General features: G+C 38.1%; 2 protein-coding genes across 2 annotated transcripts; both read left to right on the plus strand.

The window, feature by feature from the left end:
- The first annotated feature begins 12,420 nt into the window (after positions 1 to 12,420).
- On the plus strand, positions 12,421 to 14,390 carry LOC139868253 (uncharacterized mitochondrial protein AtMg00810-like). Its single transcript, XM_071856581.1, has 2 exons — positions 12,421 to 12,567; positions 13,398 to 14,390. Exons 1-2 carry the CDS (start codon positions 12,421 to 12,423, stop codon positions 14,388 to 14,390), a joined length of 1,140 nt encoding a protein of 379 aa, XP_071712682.1.
- A 2,905-nt stretch (positions 14,391 to 17,295) lies between these two features.
- LOC139868254 (uncharacterized) lies at positions 17,296 to 18,672 on the plus strand. The gene has a single exon (XM_071856582.1). The coding sequence runs from the start codon at positions 17,296 to 17,298 to the stop codon at positions 18,670 to 18,672; it is 1,377 nt and encodes a 458-aa protein (XP_071712683.1).
- Positions 18,673 to 19,733: the final 1,061 nt, after the last annotated feature.

A 19,733-nucleotide genomic window follows, 5' to 3' on the forward strand; every position in this document is an offset into this window, starting at 1 on the left:
ATCAACTACAAGGCTCGTCGGTTTATTCGAAGATCGATTTACATTCTGGATATCATCAAATGCTAGTGAAGGAGGATGATATTCCAAAAAGAGCTTTTAGGACGCGTTACGGTCATTACTAGTTTATGGTTATGCCATTTGGTTTAACTAACGCACCAGCTGTGTTCATGGACCTTATGAACCGAGTGTGTGGACCATATCTTGACAAGTTTGTCATTATTTTCATCGATGACATACTTATCTACTCAAAGAATGATCAAGCGCACGAGGAACATTTGAGAAAAGTGCTAGAGTTGTTGAGGAAAGAAAAACTGTACGCTAAGTTTTCAAAGTGTGCATTTTGGTTGGAAGAAGTTCAATTCCTCGGTCACATAGTGAACAAAGAAGGTATTAAGGTGGATCCGGCAAAGATTGAAACCGTTGAAAAATGGGAAACCCCGAAAACTCCGAAACACATACGCCAATTTTTAGGATTAGCTGGTTACTACAGAAGATTCATCCAAGATTTTTCCAAAATAGCAAAACCCTTGACTGCATTAACGCATAAAGGGAAGAAATTTGAATGGAAGGATGAACAAGAAAAAGCGTTTCAATTGTTGAAGAAAAAGTTAACTACGGTACCTATATTGTCATTGCCTGAAGGGAATGATGATTTTGTGATATATTGTGACGCCTCAAAGCAAGGTCTCGATTGTGTATTAATGCAATGAACGAAGGTAATTGCCTATGCGTCTAGACAATTGAAGATTCACGAGCAAAATTATACGACACACGATTTGGAACTAGGCGCTGTTATTTTTGCATTAAAGACTTGGAGGCACTACTTATATAGGGTCAAAAGTATTATATATACCGACCACAAAAGTCTTCAACACATATTTAATCAGAAACAACTGAACATGAGGCAGCGTAGGTGGATTGAGTTATTGAATGATTACAATTTCGAGATTCGTTACCACCCAGGGAAGGCGAATGTGGTAGCTGATGCCTTGAGTAGAAAGGACAGAGAACCTATACGGGTAAAAGCTATGAATATAATTATTCGTACTAACCTTACTACTCAAATAAAGGAGGCACAACAGGGAGTTGTAAAAGAAGGGAATTTGAATAATGAAATACCCAAAGGATCAGAGAAACACCTTAATATTCGAGAAGACAGAACCCGGTATAGAGCTGAAAGAATTTGGGTACCAAAGTTTGGAGATGTGAGAGAAATGGTACTTGGGAAAGCACATAAAACCAGATACTCAATACATCCCGGAGCGGGAAAGATGTACAAGGACCTCAAGAAATATTTTTAGTGGCCGAGTATGAAAGCCGATATTACGAGATATATAGGAGAATGTTTGACGTGTTCTAAGGTCAAAGCTGAACATCAGAAACCATCAGGTCTACTTCAGCAACCTGAAATCCCGGAATGGAAATGGGAAAACATTACCATGGATTTCATTACTAAATTGCCAAGGACTGTAAGTGGTTATGATACTAAATTGCCATGGATTTCATTACTAAATTGTGAGATATATAGGAGAATGTTTGACGTGTTCTAAGGTCAAAGCTGAACATCAGAAACCATCAGGTCTACTTCAGCAACCTGAAATCCCGGAATGGAAATGGGAAAACATTACCATGGATTTCATTACTAAATTGCCAATGAGAGAAGATGATAAAATGGAGAAGTTGGCGTGATTATACTTGAAAGAAGTTGTCTCCATACATGGAATACCAATCTCTATTATCTCTGATAGGGATGGCAGATTTTTTTCAAGGTTTTGGCACACATTACAGCAAGCATTAGGAACTCGTCTAGACATGAGTACTGCCTATCATCCACAGACTGATGGGCAGAGTGAAAGGATGATACAAAAGCTTGAAGACATGCTACGAGCATGTGTTATTGATTTTGGAAACAGTTGGGATCGACACCTACCGTTAGCAGAGTTTTCCTACAATAACAGTTACCACTCGAGTATTGAGATGGCACTGTTCGAAGCACTTTATGGTAGAAAGTGCAGATCTCCGATTTGTTGGAATGAATTGGGGGATAGACAGATTACGAGTCCAGAGATAATCCAAGAAACTACCGAGAAAATCATCCAAATTCAACAACGGTTGAAAACCGCTCAGAGTCGACAAAAGAGCTACGCGGACCTTAAAAGTAAAGATATAGAATTTATAATTGGAGAGATGGTCATGCTTAAGGTTTCGCCTTGGAAAGGCGTTGTTCGATTTGGTAAACGGGGGAAACTAAATCCAAGATACATTGGACCATTCAAGATTTTTAGATTGTGTCGGACCAGTAGCCTACCGACTTAAATTACCTCAACAACTCGCCAATGTACATAATACCTTTCACGTCTCGAATCTGAAGAAGTGCTTAGCTAAAGAAGATCTCACTATTCCTTTAGACAAAATTAAAATCAACGAAAAACTACAATTCTTTGAAGAACCCGTCGAGATAATGGATCGTGAGGTTAAAAGGCTCAAGCAAAATAAGATACCGATCGTCAAGGTTCGATGGAATGCTCGTAGGGGACCCGAGTTTACCTGGGAGCGTGAAGATCAAATGAAGCTAAAATACCCGTACCTATTTCCAGAAGATTCGGCAACACCTTCAACAGCTTAAAATTTCGGGACGAAATTTATTTAACGGGTAGGTACTGTAGTGACCCGAACTTTTCCATGATTATATATATTAATGAAAACTATATTTGCATGATTAAATGTTTTCAACATGTTAAGCAATTAAACTTGTTAAGTCTTGATTATTTGAAATGAGTTTCATGTAGACAATTGACCACCCAAGTTGACCGGCGATTCACGAACGTTAAAAATTGTAAAAATTATATGATGATATATATATATATATATATATATATATATATATATATATATATGGATATATATATAGTTAACACGATATTATGATAAGAAAGTATCTCACTAGGTATATTAACAATGAGTTATATACATAAAATTAGACTATTGAATTAAGAAAACTCGAAACGATAAATATAACGATTATTGTTATAACAACGTCTTACTAATTACATATGTATCATGTTAAGATATTAATACACTATGTTTAACATCATGAAATGATAATTACATATATCATTAAGCGTATTAACAATGAACTACATGAGTAAGATGAGACTACTAACTTAAGGATTTCGAAACAATACATATATGTAACGATTATCGTTGTAATAGTATTTTACACATACATATATGATATTAAGATATATTAATACACCATGTTAACATGTTAACATAACAATTTAACATCTCATTTAAGTGTAATAACAATGGATCAATTACATTTAACAAGATCGTTAACTTAAAGGTTCCGAAACAACACTTACATATAACGACTAACGATGACTTAACGACTCAGTTAAATGTATATACATGTAGTGTATTAAGATGTATTAATACACTTTTTGAAGACTTCATGACATATATCAAAGTACTTCTACTTAACAAAAATGCTTACAATTACATCCTCATTCATTTTCATCAACAATTCTACTCGTATGCACCCGTATTCGTACTCATACAATACACAGCTTCTAGATATATATACTATTGGTATATATACTTAATCATCAGCTCCTTAGCAGCACATGTGAGTCATTAAACATGTGAGAACCATCATTTAGCAACTAGCATAAAATATCTCACAAAATTACAAAAATATTATAAATCATTCATGAATTATTTACATGAAAACAAACTTACACATCCTTTATATCTAATCCATATACCAACGACCAAAAATACCTACAAACACTTTTATTCTTCAATTTTCTTCATCTAATTGATCTCTCTCAAGTTCTATCTTCAAGTTCTAAGTGTTCTTCATAAATTCTGTAAGTTCTAGTTTCATAAAATCAAGAATACTATCAAGTTTGCAAGATTACTTCCAAACTTTCTAATCCAATCCAAGTAATCATCCAAGATCAAGAAACCTTTGTTATTTACAGTAGGTTATCTTTATTATTCAAGGTAATATTCATATTCAAACTTTGATTCGATTTCTATAACTATAAACTATCTTAATTCGAATAAAAATCTTACTTGAACTTGTTTTCGTGTCATGATTCTACTTCAAGAACTTTCAAGCCATCCAAGATCATTTGAAGCTAGATCATTTCTTGTCACTTCTAGTAGGTTTACCTACTAAACTTGAGGTAGTAATGGTGTTCATAACATCATTCGATTCATATATATAAAACTATCTTATTCGAAGATTTGAACATGTAATCACTAGAACATAGTTTAGTTAATTCTAAACTTGTTCGCAAACAAAGTTAATCCTTCTGACTTGACTTTTAAAATTAACTAAACAATTGTTCTATATCTATATGATATGCTAACTTAATGATTTAAAACCTGAAAACACGAAGAACAATGTAAAACCGGACATACGCCGTCGTAGTGAAATCGGGGACTGTTTTGGGTCAGAAAAATAAAAAGTATCTTAATCTTTGAATTGGAAGTTTGTTTTCTGGAAAAATGATATTACATATGAACATGATACTATATCCAAAAATCATGGTTAAACACAAAGTGGAAGTATGTTTTTCAAAATGGTCATCAAGATGTCGTTTTTTTCGACGAAAATGACTACCTCTTTAAAAAATGACTTGTAACCTGTATTTCTGACTATAAACTTATACTTTTTCTGTTTAGTTTCATAAATTTAAGTTAATTATGAAACCATAGCAACTTGAATCACTCAAAACAGATTTGAAACGAAGAAATGACGGGTAAAACAAAATTGGATAAACTTGCTAGTTTTAGCTACGAAAATTTTGTAACAAATCTAGACTAAACATATCCTAACTAATTTATATTGTATTATACATATTATGTAATCTTGGGATACCATAGACACGTATACAAATGTTTTGACATATCATATCGACCCATCTATATATATTATTTGGAACAACCATAGACACTTTATATGCAGTAATGTTTGAGTTAGCTATACAGGGTTGAGGTTGATTTCAAAAATATATATACTTTGAGTTGTGATCTAGCCTGAGACGTGTATACACTGGGTCGTGGATTGATTCAAGATATATATATTGATTTATTTCTGTACATCTAACTGTGGACAACTAGTTGTAGGTTACTAACGAGGACTGCTAACTTAACAAACTTAAATCATAAAAATGTAATAAAAAATGTTGTGAATATATTCCGATCATAAATTGATATATATGTACATATTTGTTATAAGTTCGTGAATCGACCAGTGGCCAAGTCTTACTTCCCGACGAAGTAAAAATCTGTGAAAGTGAGTTATAGTCCCACTTTTTAAATCTAATATTTTTGGGATGAGAATACATGCAGTTTTATAAATGTTTTACAAAATAGACACAAGTACGTGAAACTACATTCTATGGTTGAATTATTAAACCGAATATGCCCCTTTTTAGTCTGGTAATCTAAGAATTAGGAAATAGACACCCTAATTGACGCGAATCCTAAAGATAGATCTATTGGGCCCAACAAGCCCCATCCAAAGTACCGGATGCCTTAGTACTTCGAATTTATCATGTCCGAAGGGAATCCCAGAATGATGGGGATATTCTATATGCATCTTGTTAAGGTCGGTTACCAGGTGTTCACCATATGAATGATTTTTATCTCTATGCAGTTTGCGAAATGCCTGATACGAGATGTGTATTTATGAGAAATGAAATCTTGTGGTCTATTATTACAATTTGATAAATATATAGGTTAAACCTATAACTCACCAACATTTTTTGTTGACGTTTTAAGCATGTTTATTCTCATGTGATTGTTAAGAGCTTCCGCTGTTGCATACTAAATTAAGAGATTTGGAGTCCATGCTTGTATAATATTGTTTAAAAATTGCATTCGAAGGCATATATTGATGTGTAATATTATTGTAAACCATTATGTAATGGTCGTGTGAAAACGATATATTTTAGATTATCATTATTTGATAATCGTTGTAATATTTTAAAAGTTATGGTTTGTTTTAAAATCGAATGCAGCCTTTGGAAAACATCTCATATAGAGGTCAAAACCTCGCAACGAAATCAATTAATATGGAACGTTTATAATCAATATGAACGGGACATTTCATTGGTGAGGTATTAACGTTATTATTAGGATTGAAATAGTACCCACCCTGACTGGGTTCGTGTTGGAAACTATCCAGATTGCTTTCAGCAATTTCCCTAGCGCTTTTCAGTTTTTTGTTGCCACCAGGAGTCACCAGAAACGTGGCAGGGCTGTAGCGTTTTTGCCCTTATGGCGGCACTGGTGGCGCAACAGATATCAGCTCCGGGTTGGAAGCTGGTGTGGAAGTCTGCGTCTGTGACACGCCACCAGTTTCGGTGGTGGCGTTAGTCGACGACTCAACGGCAGGCTCTCCTCCCTTGCGGGGATCACCTTCGGGAAGCTTGGACTTCTCTACTTTCTTGAGCTTCAAAACCTCAAGTGTGGGACGGCGAATGGCTTGCCCAAAGTCCATCTCTGCACTAGAATATATATATTAAAATATTGACGAAGGGAGTACTTACAAAGAACGCTACGGCATCAAGAGCATACCCATTCCGTTATGAAGAATCATCGGCACCTTGTTCGCCCATGGCCAGTAACATTGAACGTTACCTAGCTTCAGCATCACCTCCGTGTAAGGACGCATGTCTAGTTCCGCGTCCTTACAGAAGTTGAATAACGCACGCTCCTCCGAATTCAAATCCGGTGTCTTTGAAAAATCGGGTGAACGGCTGAAGTGCCACGGGACCAGGTGGGCATGCCCTTCGCCAAGCGCGTTCTGGTGAACATATACATACATATCCCTCCAGTCATAGAGGGAGGGGGATTTCTTCGAAGTGAAATTACACTTCTTCTCGAAGGTGTACCAACCATTCCCAGAAGCAGATAATTTAAAGGTCGCTCGAAAAACATTCAGGAGGGTGGGATGGTTCTGTCCCCTAAAAAACATCTCAAATATGATCACGCGTTGCCACGCGTGAGGATGAAGCTGGGAGACGCTAATATGGTAGTTTTCAAGAACAGACGCTACGAAAGGCGATAGCGGTAAGCGCATATTGCCTATCGAAATCGCCTTCATATATAACGTTAAGTGTTCTGGAGGAGGGGTGTAAGCGCATTGTTCATCCGTCGCCACCATAACATGCCAGTTGGCAAGTGGTGGATATTCGCCTATAAAGTCTTCAAGCTGATCGGTCGTAACGTTACTACGTTCCGTCGCAACATTTTCCTTAGACATTCTGCACTAACCTTAGAAAGAAGTAACGTGATGGTACGCGATGAAAAGTGTGGAAGTACGTGAGTATATTAGCAACAGATGGCTTGAATATAAGTGTGCAAACGCTAGGGGTAAGTGAAAATGAAGAGGTAAAAACCCCTATTTATAGGAACAGCCTCGAATGGGCCTAAACTTTGGGCTTTAATCTTGAACGTCCACGTTTCTTTTCATCATCCATTCGTAACCGTTAGATTCGCGTCGTTTCACTTCTTACAGATGTAATAATGATGGCGTTTACTTAGAAAACAGTGCGTTTGGCGGCTGATTGAACGTCTTTGGTGTCTGAATCACTCATGATGTTATTTTAACATTATAAAAATTCGATTGATTCATTTTTACAATGTACAAATATTATTATCATTTCGCATGCCTTAGCGCTTGTGGTGTTCAATTTATAAACTAAGTTTGGTCACGTACAAGTACATTTTGTACCTAACCAAACTGGGGGACTTAATGACGTACGTCACGCCATGACGTCACGTGACTACTCGCGTGACGCATGACGTCCATCACATGAACCTATCGGGAACGTACTGCTGTGTCACATGCAACACGCGATGTCCAGTTAAATGGAGTTGTGTGCTCAAATCAACGTCACGCTGTTGGTTGCGTGACGTACTAACGAAGTTGACTTGGTATTGCTGAATTGGACCATATCCCTACATTTCAGGAACGTGGAGAACGTGGAGTATGTTGTAGGCATGATTAGAAGGCTCTAGTGGCAGTTACATATCGTGGGTGCTATTATGATGGTTATCATGCATAACCGTCAATTATCAATCTATAAATAGCACCCCCAGGCCTCATTTGAAGGCTAATCGACCAACTGATCAACTCGCACATACTAACCTTCTTCTGTAGCTTACCTTGAAGGCTCGGAAAAAGACAAACAACACCACCACATTCATACCCCATTTAACTGTAGGAACCACTTCTAAAGGTTACATTCTTTCTTTAATTCACTTGCACTCAGATCGAATAATTTTGGTTTGATCACCTATAGAAATCCAAATAACATGACTCGTACTTTCTTAGTACCGGGCGTACTTTCATATTTCATTATTCCTTCAACAAACTATTCAAATCCGTCAATATATTCCTACATTCTTAGTGTTAATCAATTTAGCTGAAAACTTTTTAAAACGAATTAGCTTTCCAGTAATAGCGTCCTGATTCATGAATGAAGACTCAATGGGTCATAATTAACTTATCTAAATCCATTAACATGTTTATAACTTTTGACTTCTTTGAAATTTTTACCGTACAATCTTTCTCTTGTTCTACTATGTTGTGCTTATGTTTTTGTAGATTTTTCTAAATAAAACTCAAACCATGCTTACGTTTTTGTAGATTTGTTATAAATAAAACACAAAATGACTGACAAGATCATAATGGGTAGTCTAGCATTGCATAAGGTTCGTAACAATCGTCGTGTGCGTATTGCAATAATGCAATTACAAGATTTTAAAGTGTTAAGCGAAATCATTTCTGGCAGCAACGCACAAATTATCCCGTGGCTCGTTTTCTCTAATTTAGAGTTACTTGGGTCTATTAATACTTGAACACAAACCATTCGACTAACTTATGCCCTAAGGGCATAAGACAAGAATCATTAAACACATCTAGATGTTTCCAATACAATATAATATGCATTTAATAAACTCTTTAATTTTCACATATGTAATCATATTAATAACAATTTATATTATTAATTCATGAGATTTTATTTTAATAAATGGTTCTTATCATATGCCTTAAGGGCATAAGTTAGTCAAACCCAAATTATACAGTAATCATTGGCGAGCTTAGGTTTTTTTCATGGTGTCTCGTGATATTACTACTGTGTTTTCTATATTACAAAATACTCTTCAAATTGTCGCGTGGTACCCACTCCCTACCAGTAGATTCCATAACTACTAGTTGATCAACAGATGTGACTATAGAACTCCTATGTACATTGGCTATTCCAGGATTATAACACAATGGCGTCCCGAATTTTTTTTTCCAGTATCAATCATATTTCAATGCTATTTTAGTGGTAATTTACTTTAAAAAAACTGCAAATTCGAAAAATATATGGGGTCTGAGTAGTTAAATTTAGTGGTGTCCTATACAATTTAAAAATAAAACTATAGATTTGAAAAATAGATGGGGTCTTATAATTAAATTTAGTGGTGTCATATACTCCGTACAATTTAAAGGGTATTTTCAATTAAAAAATTTTAAACTAGTGGTGTCTCGTGCCTGTACGAGCATCTTACTAGACTCGGCGCTGCCTATGTAGATCTTAGGATTTCATAAATTAATAATTTTTAAAAATAAAAATTTGGATAGTTAATTTATTAAAGTTTTATATCAAAAATACTAAGTTAATCTTATTACTGTTGTAGTTGTCAAACAATCAAAACGTAATCAAAATACATTAAGGAGAAACTCAATTGTTCAAACTTTCTAGACCGATACCGTGCCTGAGAATCGTTCTCAAGTATGAAGGGAAGTTAAACAAAATTGAGGAACTCTTACCCGATGCTCCCACTGAGGCACTTAAAGAGAAAATGCTTATCATAAGTTGTTAGATGAGAAGGTGAAGAATGATGGATGGGTGAAAAAGAGTGAGCTGATTGTTAGCCATTATAGTTTAGCCTATCTATTTTGCAGTTGGGCCTAGCCCATTTTTATTGTTAGGTTTTAGCTCTTTATATATTCGCGTATTATGTTTTATTGATCATTCAGGATAATACAATCAATTACTATTCGAACATGGTATCGAGCCTTACACTTTAGGGTTTAGTTCAATATTTTTTCCTTTCTCAGTTCGTTGCTTAACTGCCTACGTTCATACCCATAAACCACCGCCGCTGCCCATCTCTATATTCTCCAATAGAAAATAATTATACTTCATCTCTTCACGTGCTTGCTGCCCTTTATCTCTAAAGCCGCACCGCCGCATGTAACTATTCCTTTTTTATTAATTTATTTGCCACTCAAATCTTTTGACGGCACCATTTTCAGTACTTGCCAAATTCTCTTTACTTTAAACAATAGCACTTACATCGACAAATGAGTGCACTATTGTTTCTATCAATTAATTATAATTTATTCTTGTGGAGGGTTTGTTTTTCACATCACCAAGGAAGTATTACAAGGAAGTATTACAGAATATAACGGAGTAATTATTTTCACATCGCAAATATGAACAGCGTTGACAATAGCACAGAAGTCCAATTACTTACCGTTATTTTGGCCCAAAATTGTATTTTAGTTCAACAGCAGGCCCAGCAGCAGGCCCAACAACAGGGCACAATGCTTTTACACAACCCATCCCGTTTCTTTTACTGACTACGGTGCTGCCGGGTGGTACATGGACACGGGTGCGTCTTCACATCTTATCTCTTGCATTAATAATCTTAGTACTATTTCTAATAATTGCAAATATCCGTTAGTCACCGTAGGTAACGAGAACACTATTCCCGTTACTAACACCGGCCATAGCTTGTTACCTAATGTTCACAGACCCTTGCACTTACATAATGTTCTCGTTACACCAAATATTGTAAAAAATCTCATTTGTGTTCGTCAATTTACTCGTGATAATATTGCCTCTGTTGAATTTGATCCATTTGAATTTTCTGTGAAAGATTATCTGACACGCCGTCTTCTTCTCCGGTGTGACAGCATCGGGGATCTCTACCCTGTCACTTCACCATCTCCTCAACATGCTCTCACTATTAGTCCGGTTACTTGGCATCATCGTCTTGGTCATCCAGGGCATGATGTTTTTCGCAAACTTCTTTCCAATAAAGATATTATCTGTGATAAAACTATGTCCCCTGTTTTGTGTCATGCGTGTCAACTTGGCAAACATGTTCGTCTTCCTTTCTCTATTTTTAGCACTAATGTTACTGCTCCTTTTGATATTATTCTTTCTGATTTGTGGACTTCTCTCGTTTCTAGCTTAAGTGGTTTAAAATATTATATTATTTTTCTTGATCTTTATACGTATTATGTATGAGTTTTTCCGTTACGAAATAATTCTGAAGCACTAACTAAATTTATCCAATTCCGCACCTTTGTACAAACTCAATTCAAGCAAGAGATAAAGGCATTCCAATGTGACAACGGCGGCGAATTCGATAACACCGCCTTCCATCAACTCCTACAAACCCACGACATTCAATTCCGATTCTCTTGCCCTCATACATCTCAACAAAACGGAAAGTCTGATCGCATGCTCCGCACTATTAATAACATTATCCGCACTCTTCTCTTTCAAGCTCATCTTCCGCCAATCTATTGGGTGAAAGCTCTCCACATGGCCGCTCATCTTCTTAATATTCTCCCCTCTTCCGCCATTAATCATGAAATACCACACACCCGTCTCTACCAACAAAAACCCACGTACACCAATCTCCGCGTCTTCGGATGCCTTTGTTATCCCCACCTTAACACCACAAATAAACTCTCGCCTCGATCCACTCCCTGCATCTTTCTCGGCTATCCATCAAACCATCAGGGCTACCGTTGCCTTGACTTAACTACAAATAAAATCATTTTGTCTCGCCATGTCACCTTCGACGAGACATCTTTCCCTTTCGATTCTATGACACCGACTCAGCCTCCCTCTTACGACTTTCTTGATCCTCCTCCGAATCTATTCTCCCGCTCATTCCATATCTCTGACTCTTCTCCTGCTCCGGAGACACAGCTTCCTCCAAATGAGGCTACTGATAATACGCATCCCACTACTACTTCTCTTCCGGACACAGCCTCCTCCAAATGAGGCTACTGCTAATACGCAGCCCACTACTACCTCTCTTCCGGAGACACAGTCTCCTCCCACTGAGGCTACCACCTCTACTACCTCTACTACCTCTCAGTCTACTCACCCTATGATTACCCGTACTCACCTTGGTACTACGAACCCTGTCCAAAGACTTAACCTCCACACATCTGTTATATCTCCTGTTCCGCGTTCTTACCCTGATGCACTCCATGACCCCAACTGGAAACAGGCTATGACTGACGAATATAATGCTTTAATTAACAATAGTGCTTGGAAACTTGTGCCTCGCCCATGGGGCACGAACATAGTTCGCTCCATGTGGTTATCTAAGCATAAGTTTAATGCAGATGGTAATTTAAGCAGGTATAAGGCGCTACTTGTTGCTAATGGTCGCAGCCAGCAGATTGGTGTTGATTGTGATGAGACATTCAGTCCGGTTGTCAAACAGGAAACAATACGCACAGTTCTCAGTTAGCGATTTCTCGACACTGGCCTATTCATCAACTAGATGTCAAGAATGCATTTCTTCATGGTCAGCTTAGGGATGGCGCCCACGGGCAATGGGCATAGGTTCTATATACCCGCGACCCGCCCGTCGGGTTTCTTTTTTTGCACGTTGAGACCCGTTACCCGTCCGCGGGTAAAAATGTTTTGCCCATGCCCGTGACCCGCGGGTAACCGTGACCCGCGGGTAATAATATATATACAACTTTTTATTAAAAAATCCAAATAATTTTATTAATTATAAAAATATTTGTACAAGTTATATCTAAAATGACGTGAAAATTAAGTTTTTTACTTGTATATAATATTAAATTATTAATCATTAGTCAATAAAAAGTAAATTAACTTTCAAAATTAATAATTGTAAGTATAAACTCGCGGGTAAATTGAGATAAGTCTCATGTATTCATGGATTGGGTTGTACCCGCGACGGGTAGTATATACCCGCGACCCGCCTGCGACCCGTTGGCGGGTATAAATTTTTACCCGTACCCGTGCCCGCGGGTAAGATTTAATGAATTTACCCGCCCGTCACGGATCGGGTACCCGCGGGTCACGGGTTTTTTATCGCCCATTGCTATCCTTAGTTCAGCCGTCTGAATTTGTTTACATGCATCAGCCTCCGGGCTTCCGGGATCCCAGATACCCCGACCATGTCTACTTACTGCAGAAATCTTTATATGGCCTCAAACAGCCCCGCGTGCATGATTTCAGCATTTTGTAGGATATGCACAGCGCCTTGGATTCCACCACAGCCGACGTGACACTTCTTTATTTATTTATCGACAGGGATCTGACATTGCTTACCTCCTCTTGTATGTGGATGACATTGTGTTGACAGCATCCTCCACTAGCTTGCTTCAGCGGATTATTCAGTCTTTACATAAGGAATTTGCCATGACTGACTTAGGACCCTTGAATTATTTTCTTGGCATCTCCGCATCGCGTACTGCCACTGGTATGTTCATGTCTCAGAAACAGTATGCCATAGAGATTCTTGAGCGAGCCGGTATGACTTATTGTCAACCGTGTAGGACCCCTGTTGAGCCAGGTGCCAAGCTCACTACCCACGGTCCCCCTGTGCAGGACCCGACTCTATATTGTAGCATTGCAGGTGCATTATTGTATCTCACCTTCACTCGTCCAGACATTTCCTATGCAGTTCAGCACATTTTTCTTTTCATGCACGACCTACGGGAGCAACACTTACATGCTCTCAAGAGGATTGTTCGTTATGTTCAGGGGACTCTTGACATGGGATTACAGTTATATGCATTGTCCACTACCACAGTGGTTGCTTACTCTGACGCGGACTGGGCCGGTTGTCCTACCACCAGACGCTCCACTTCTGGATATTGTGTCTTCCTTGGCAACAATCTACTCTCTTGGTCTTCGAAGCGACAACTTACTCCTTCTCGCTCAAGTGCCGAGGCAGAATATCGAGGAGTTTCCAATGCTGTTGCTGAGACATGCTGGATACGTAATCTTCTCCGTGAGCTTCATTGTCCTCTCACCTCTGCAACACTAGTTTACTGTGATAATGTTAGCTCCGTCTACCTTGCATCTAATCCGGTCCAACATCAGCGGACCAAACACATTGAGATAGACATTCATTTTGTCAGAGATTTAGTTGCTCAGGGTCAGGTCCAGGTTCTACATGTTCCATCCAGATATCAGTTTGCAGACATCTTCACCAAATATCTTCCAAGGACTCTATTCGACGAGTTCAGATCCAGTTTGAGCGTTCGTCGTACTCCCGCTCCAACTGCGGGGGGATGTTAGCCATTATAGTTTAGCCCATGTATTTTGCAGTTGGGCCTAGCCCATTTATATTGTTAGGTTTTAGCTCTTTATATATTCGCGTATTATGTTTTGTTGATCATTCAGGTTAATACAATCAATTACTATTCCAACACTGATTACTTCGTAGAAGGGAAAGGCCAAATATTAGGGTAGAAAAAAGATTCCCTCTTCTAAGAAGGAAGACTCAGTAGAAGACATCAAATGTTTCTATTGTGAAAAAGCTGGTCACTGAAAAAGGAATTGTCCTATCTACGTATCTGAGCTGAGAAAAGGCAAAAATGGTAAGACATAGAGGCTAAAGTTTTGGATATTTTTGCTCAATTCCAATAAGTTTTTTTTTTTCCTTTTCTTAAATAGCCACGAATTTCTTTCTTTACGTATAAAATATATGAGATAATCAACACCAACAACAATCAACCTATTGATCACATTCCACATATGTTTTGTTAGGGACATTGCCTAAAATACACTTTTTTAAAAAGTTTTCGAAGAAAATACACCTTTTTAAAAAAAAAAATGTCAATATACACCATTGGGTAAACCAAAGTGTTGGTCGACCACCATATATCTTGGTCGACCACCTCATTTTTCAAGGTGGTCGACCTAGCTTCATTGAGTTCTCGGTCGACTACCGTGTAAACATGGTCGACTACCTCTTATTTTTTCATGGTCGACTACCCCCACAAAAAACAACACGGGCGACCCCAATCCCGGTCGACTACACTGGTGGCACAAAATAAATTTCAAATCTAAAATATACACTAAATTTCACTAATATATAATAAAGCTTATATATGATGATAATGAATAATGAAATTCTTGTGTTAAAGGAGCTATTGTGAAAGTCACGTGCAAGGTTAGTATAAAACCAAAAACAATGGCATATTGGTAATTACTCGACACTTTGACTATTACAAATATGGATGCCACTGGATATTTGAAGCTTGTGCCGCTAAACTTCAGATGAATTGCAGTCGACCGGGATGGTGGTCGCCTGTGTTGTTTTTTGTGGGGGTAGTCGACTATGAAAAAATGAGAGGTAATAGACCATGTTTACACGGTAGTCGACCGGGAACTCAATGAAGCTTGGTCGACCACCTTGAAAAATGAGGTAGTTGACCAAGATATATGGTGGTCGACCAACACTTTGGTCTAACCAATGGTGTATATTGACAATTTTTTTTTAAAAAGTGTATTTTTTTTGAAAACTTTTTTAAAAAATGTATTTGGGGCAATTTCCCGTTTTGTTACGGCTATAATATGGTGGTCACGGAGATATCAAAATAATAGTATATATGGCTATTTGAATATTAAAAAAGTGATTAATATGAGCACATTCATTTTTATGGCCAGAATGTAGAATGGCGTGGTTAACAATAAGAGGGGTGTCAATACCATGCTGGAACGAGAGCATATTCTCATCCATTGCCGAGTGGTATGGCGTTGTGTACCTGCTTGAAAATTGTTCAATCAATGGGAACCAGGAGTTGTTACAAGGGCGTGTATTAGTGAAGTTGTATGATCCTGAAATCGTGAAAGATATGTTAAAACTCAAGTATAAATCCAAGACTTATTTCGTGACTGTTAATGAAGATGTAAAGTTAGTGACCAAAGAGGAGGATCCAGATTGTTTTGGCAATAGGCATGACAATCAGACATGTTGTTATTTCAGGAACCACTATTACTCAGATTCCGATTCAATTGACTAAGATGATTATCAAAGTAATGATAATAGTGATGATAACGAAGCTCGAAGAGGCGATGATGAGTTTAGTCTATTAAACAAAGTTCTTAATAGTGATGAGGAGGATGGCGACTTTCTTTCCTCCGGTGATTCAAGAGATTCCGGCGAGGAGATGGATGGAATTCCGACTTCCTCAAAGATTCAGGCAGCTGAAGACGAAGAGTCAGGCAACTTTGGGACTGGTGGAAAAGGAGAGGGGACAGAGGTGGTTGTTGAAACACCCGAGAGTATTAATTGACAGAATGAAATCCCCAATGCAGAAAATAATGATGAGGGAAACCCTAGAGTACGGGCGCGTGATATAGATAATAATTATGCACCTGGGTCGATGCATCCTCCTAATAAGTGTGAAATAGGATTAAAGGGCATTGGGCTTAACCATGAAGATAGTATTGGGTAGGGTTATTGGGCCAGAGGAGAATAAGGGTAGTAACAGCTGTGATGTTGGGCCAGGGGAGAATGTTGGGCCAGGGGAGAATGGGATAAATAATCTAGATAACAAAAATCAGAAGGATCCAGTTACATTTGATGGAACTGAGGAGGAGGGTAATAACTTTTCAGGCTCGGCCAACAGGAATTTAGGTGAAGCAGATAGGGCTAATAATCATCCTTGTGCAAGTAAGGGGAGAGTTAATAAAAGCAAGAGTTCCAAACCACCAAAATGTAAGGCCAAAACGAACAAGAAGGGTAAGAAGAATGAGAATAATTCAGGGAATATTGGGTCCACTTACGGTTCTGATAGTGCTGAATTCGACTCCAATGCTTCTAAAGTCAACAAGAATACCAAGAAGTCAAGGAGAAGAACTACAGAAGTGTCATATTGCAGTGATTGTTACTTGATCGCAATGACTAATTGTAGGGCATCATCGAGGATTATGCGATTTAAAAATAGGTTTAGGTGTGAATCCAAATGTGGGTCAGGCAACTCGTATAATTGTAAAACTTTTGGGAAAAAGGGGAGAAGGAAAGGAAAAAAATTAATTGAGGTTAACTCTCCAATGATTAAGAGAAGCGATGATAAATCCAAGGCTTTCAACAACGAGGAGATCAGGAATTATGGGGAGAAAATCGGGTTGAGGTGGAACACCTCAACTCCACTGTAAGTTAATCATCACTTTTTCGTTTGTCTTCGTTTTCATCATGAAGATTATTTCATTAAATATTCGGGGTTTCAAGGTAAAAGGGAAATTCGGGTGGGTTCGTAGTATTTGTTTAAAGGAAAGACCTTGGGTGGCGGTTTTTCAAGAAACAAAGTGTAAGGATGTATCCGACTCTTGGGTGCATTCTTTATGGGGTGATTTAAATTGTGGGTTTATTCAAAAAGGTGCGGTTGGTAAATCGGGGGGTTTTTTAATGGTTTGGGACAAAAATGCATTCGAAGTAGATGGCACTACAAGTTGTGATTTCTTTGTCGCAATAAGGGGGAAATGGAAAACTACCGGGGAGGAATCAATAATTGTCAATATCTACGGGCCTCATAAAGATCATAAGAAGATAATTATGTGGGATCTCTTGGACAAACTAATGGGTAGTAGTAATAGTAAATGGCTTTTGTGTGGAGATTTCAATGAAGTTAGGTCTAGTTCGGAACGGTTGAACACGCAATTTCATCAAGGTAGAGCCGATTTGTTCAATGATTTTGTATCAAGAAATTGTTTAGTTGAGATTCCAATTAGTGGGAGAAAGTTTACTAAGATTAGTGATGATGGGCTAAAGTTTAGTAAACTTGATAGAGTTTTGGTCTCGGATGGGTTTCTTCAACTTTGGGAAGATCTTTCAATTATTACACTAGATCGACATCTCTCGGACAATTGTCCTCTAATTCTTCGTGATAAAGTATTAGACTATGGACCGAGACCCTTTAAAGTATTCGATGAATGGTTTAATTGTGTGGATGTAGGTGAGGTAATTAAAGAGGCGTGGGAACAACCTATTGTAGGTTCACGAAAAGATTGTGCGTTTAGGGACAAGTTGAAAAATGTTAAAGTGGCTTTAAAAAGTTGGAGCCACAATAAATTTGGTTCTCTTGACTCGGAAATAAATGCGCTTAAAAAGGAAGCCATGGAATGGGAACTAAAAGCGGAATCCAACATTCTTAGTGTCTTAGATCGTGCAAAGTGGTTGGATTGTCGAAGGCATTGGGTGGAAAAGGAAAAGGTGAAATCGAACATGTTGAAACAAAAAGCGAAAGTTAAGTGGATTTTAGATGGGGATGAAAACTCAAAGTTTTTTCATGCCACATTACGTCGTAAATATAATAAGAGTAATTTTCGGGGTTTAGTGGTCGACGGGGTTTGGCAAGAAGACCCGGTACTCGTCAAGGATACGATCTTCAATCATTTTAAAAATCAATTCGCTAAAAAAATGGATCACGGGCCGAGAATTTTTGGTGGATTCAGATCATTTAAGTTGGCCACAGGTGGACTGGACAATACAAGAAACTCTTCTCCAGCAAATGGGCCTAGTGGGCCTATTGTACACGAAGTGAATATTGCCGAACAGATTTGTCTTGAATAAGGGATCAGCTGCAATCGGATCACAGAAGAGGAGGCGGATAGACTTGAAGGATTTTTTTCTGAGGAGGAAATTTGGGGAGCAATAAATGAGTGTGCGAGCAACAAAGCCCCGGGACCGGATGGTTTCAACATGCGTTTTTTCAAGAAGTTTTGGGCAATTATTAAAGAGGATTTAATCTTGGCGGTTCAGTCTTTTGGGGAGAAGGGTGAGATCTCGTACGGCTGTAATTCATCTTTCATCACTCTCATTCCTAAAAAGGTGGATCCGGTTAGTTTATGCGAATATAGGCCGATTAGCTTGATAGGTAGTTTCTATAAAATAATTGCTAAAATTCTTTCCTTGAGGCTTCGTAAGGTGATTCCGAATTTAGTGGGTTTTGAGCAAAGTGCTTTCATTAAGGGTAGGAATATTATGGATGGCGTCCTCATTGCGAATGAATCCGTTGAATTTCTAAAAAATAATCGTGTTAAGAGCATGTTATTTAATGTGGACTTTGAGAAAGCATTTGATAGTCTTAGTTGGGATTTCTTAGACGACATGATGGGGTTCATGGGGTTTGGGTCCAAATGGAGGGGTTGGATTGCTTCTTGCTTGAAAACGGCGTCTATCTCGATTCTTGTAAATGGCTCTCCAACAAAAGAGTTCATGCTTGGTAGAGGAGTAAGGCAAGGCGACCCGTTATCGCCTTTTCTTTTTATCATCGCGGCGGAGGGTCTCAATTGGTTAACAAAGATGGCGGTGTCTAATGAGCTATATCGCGGAGTAGGTATTGGTAGGGATAATATTCCAATCTCCCTTCTTCAATATACGGACGACACACTCTTTTTTGGACATTGGAGTTTGGATAATATTGAGAGCCTCATGAAGTTATTAAAATGCTTCGAATTATGTTCCGGGTTGAAGATTAATTATAATAAGAGTAACTTATTCGGGGTAGGGGTTGAAAAGGTAGAGGTTGAATCTATGGCTAAATTATTTGGTTGTAAAGTTGGTGTCTTCCCTTCCATTTATCTTGGGTTGCCTATCGGGGCAAATATGAGTAAATATGATAGTTGGAAACC

This window comes from Rutidosis leptorrhynchoides, chromosome 9 (assembly GCF_046630445.1).
Source record: "Rutidosis leptorrhynchoides isolate AG116_Rl617_1_P2 chromosome 9, CSIRO_AGI_Rlap_v1, whole genome shotgun sequence".
Lineage (NCBI taxonomy): Eukaryota > Viridiplantae > Streptophyta > Magnoliopsida > Asterales > Asteraceae > Rutidosis > Rutidosis leptorrhynchoides.

Excerpts from the sequence above, each read along its gene's own strand:
- LOC139868253 (XM_071856581.1), top strand. The coding sequence starts at position 12,421 with ATGTGGTTATCTAAGCATAAGTTTAATGCAGATGGTAATTTAAGCAGG. Across the intron at positions 12,568-13,397 it reads AACAGGAAACAATACGCACA|GGATCTGACATTGCTTACCT; the intron begins GTTCTCAGTTAG and ends ATTTATCGACAG.
- LOC139868254 (XM_071856582.1), top strand. The coding sequence starts at position 17,296 with ATGAAGATTATTTCATTAAATATTCGGGGTTTCAAGGTAAAAGGGAAA.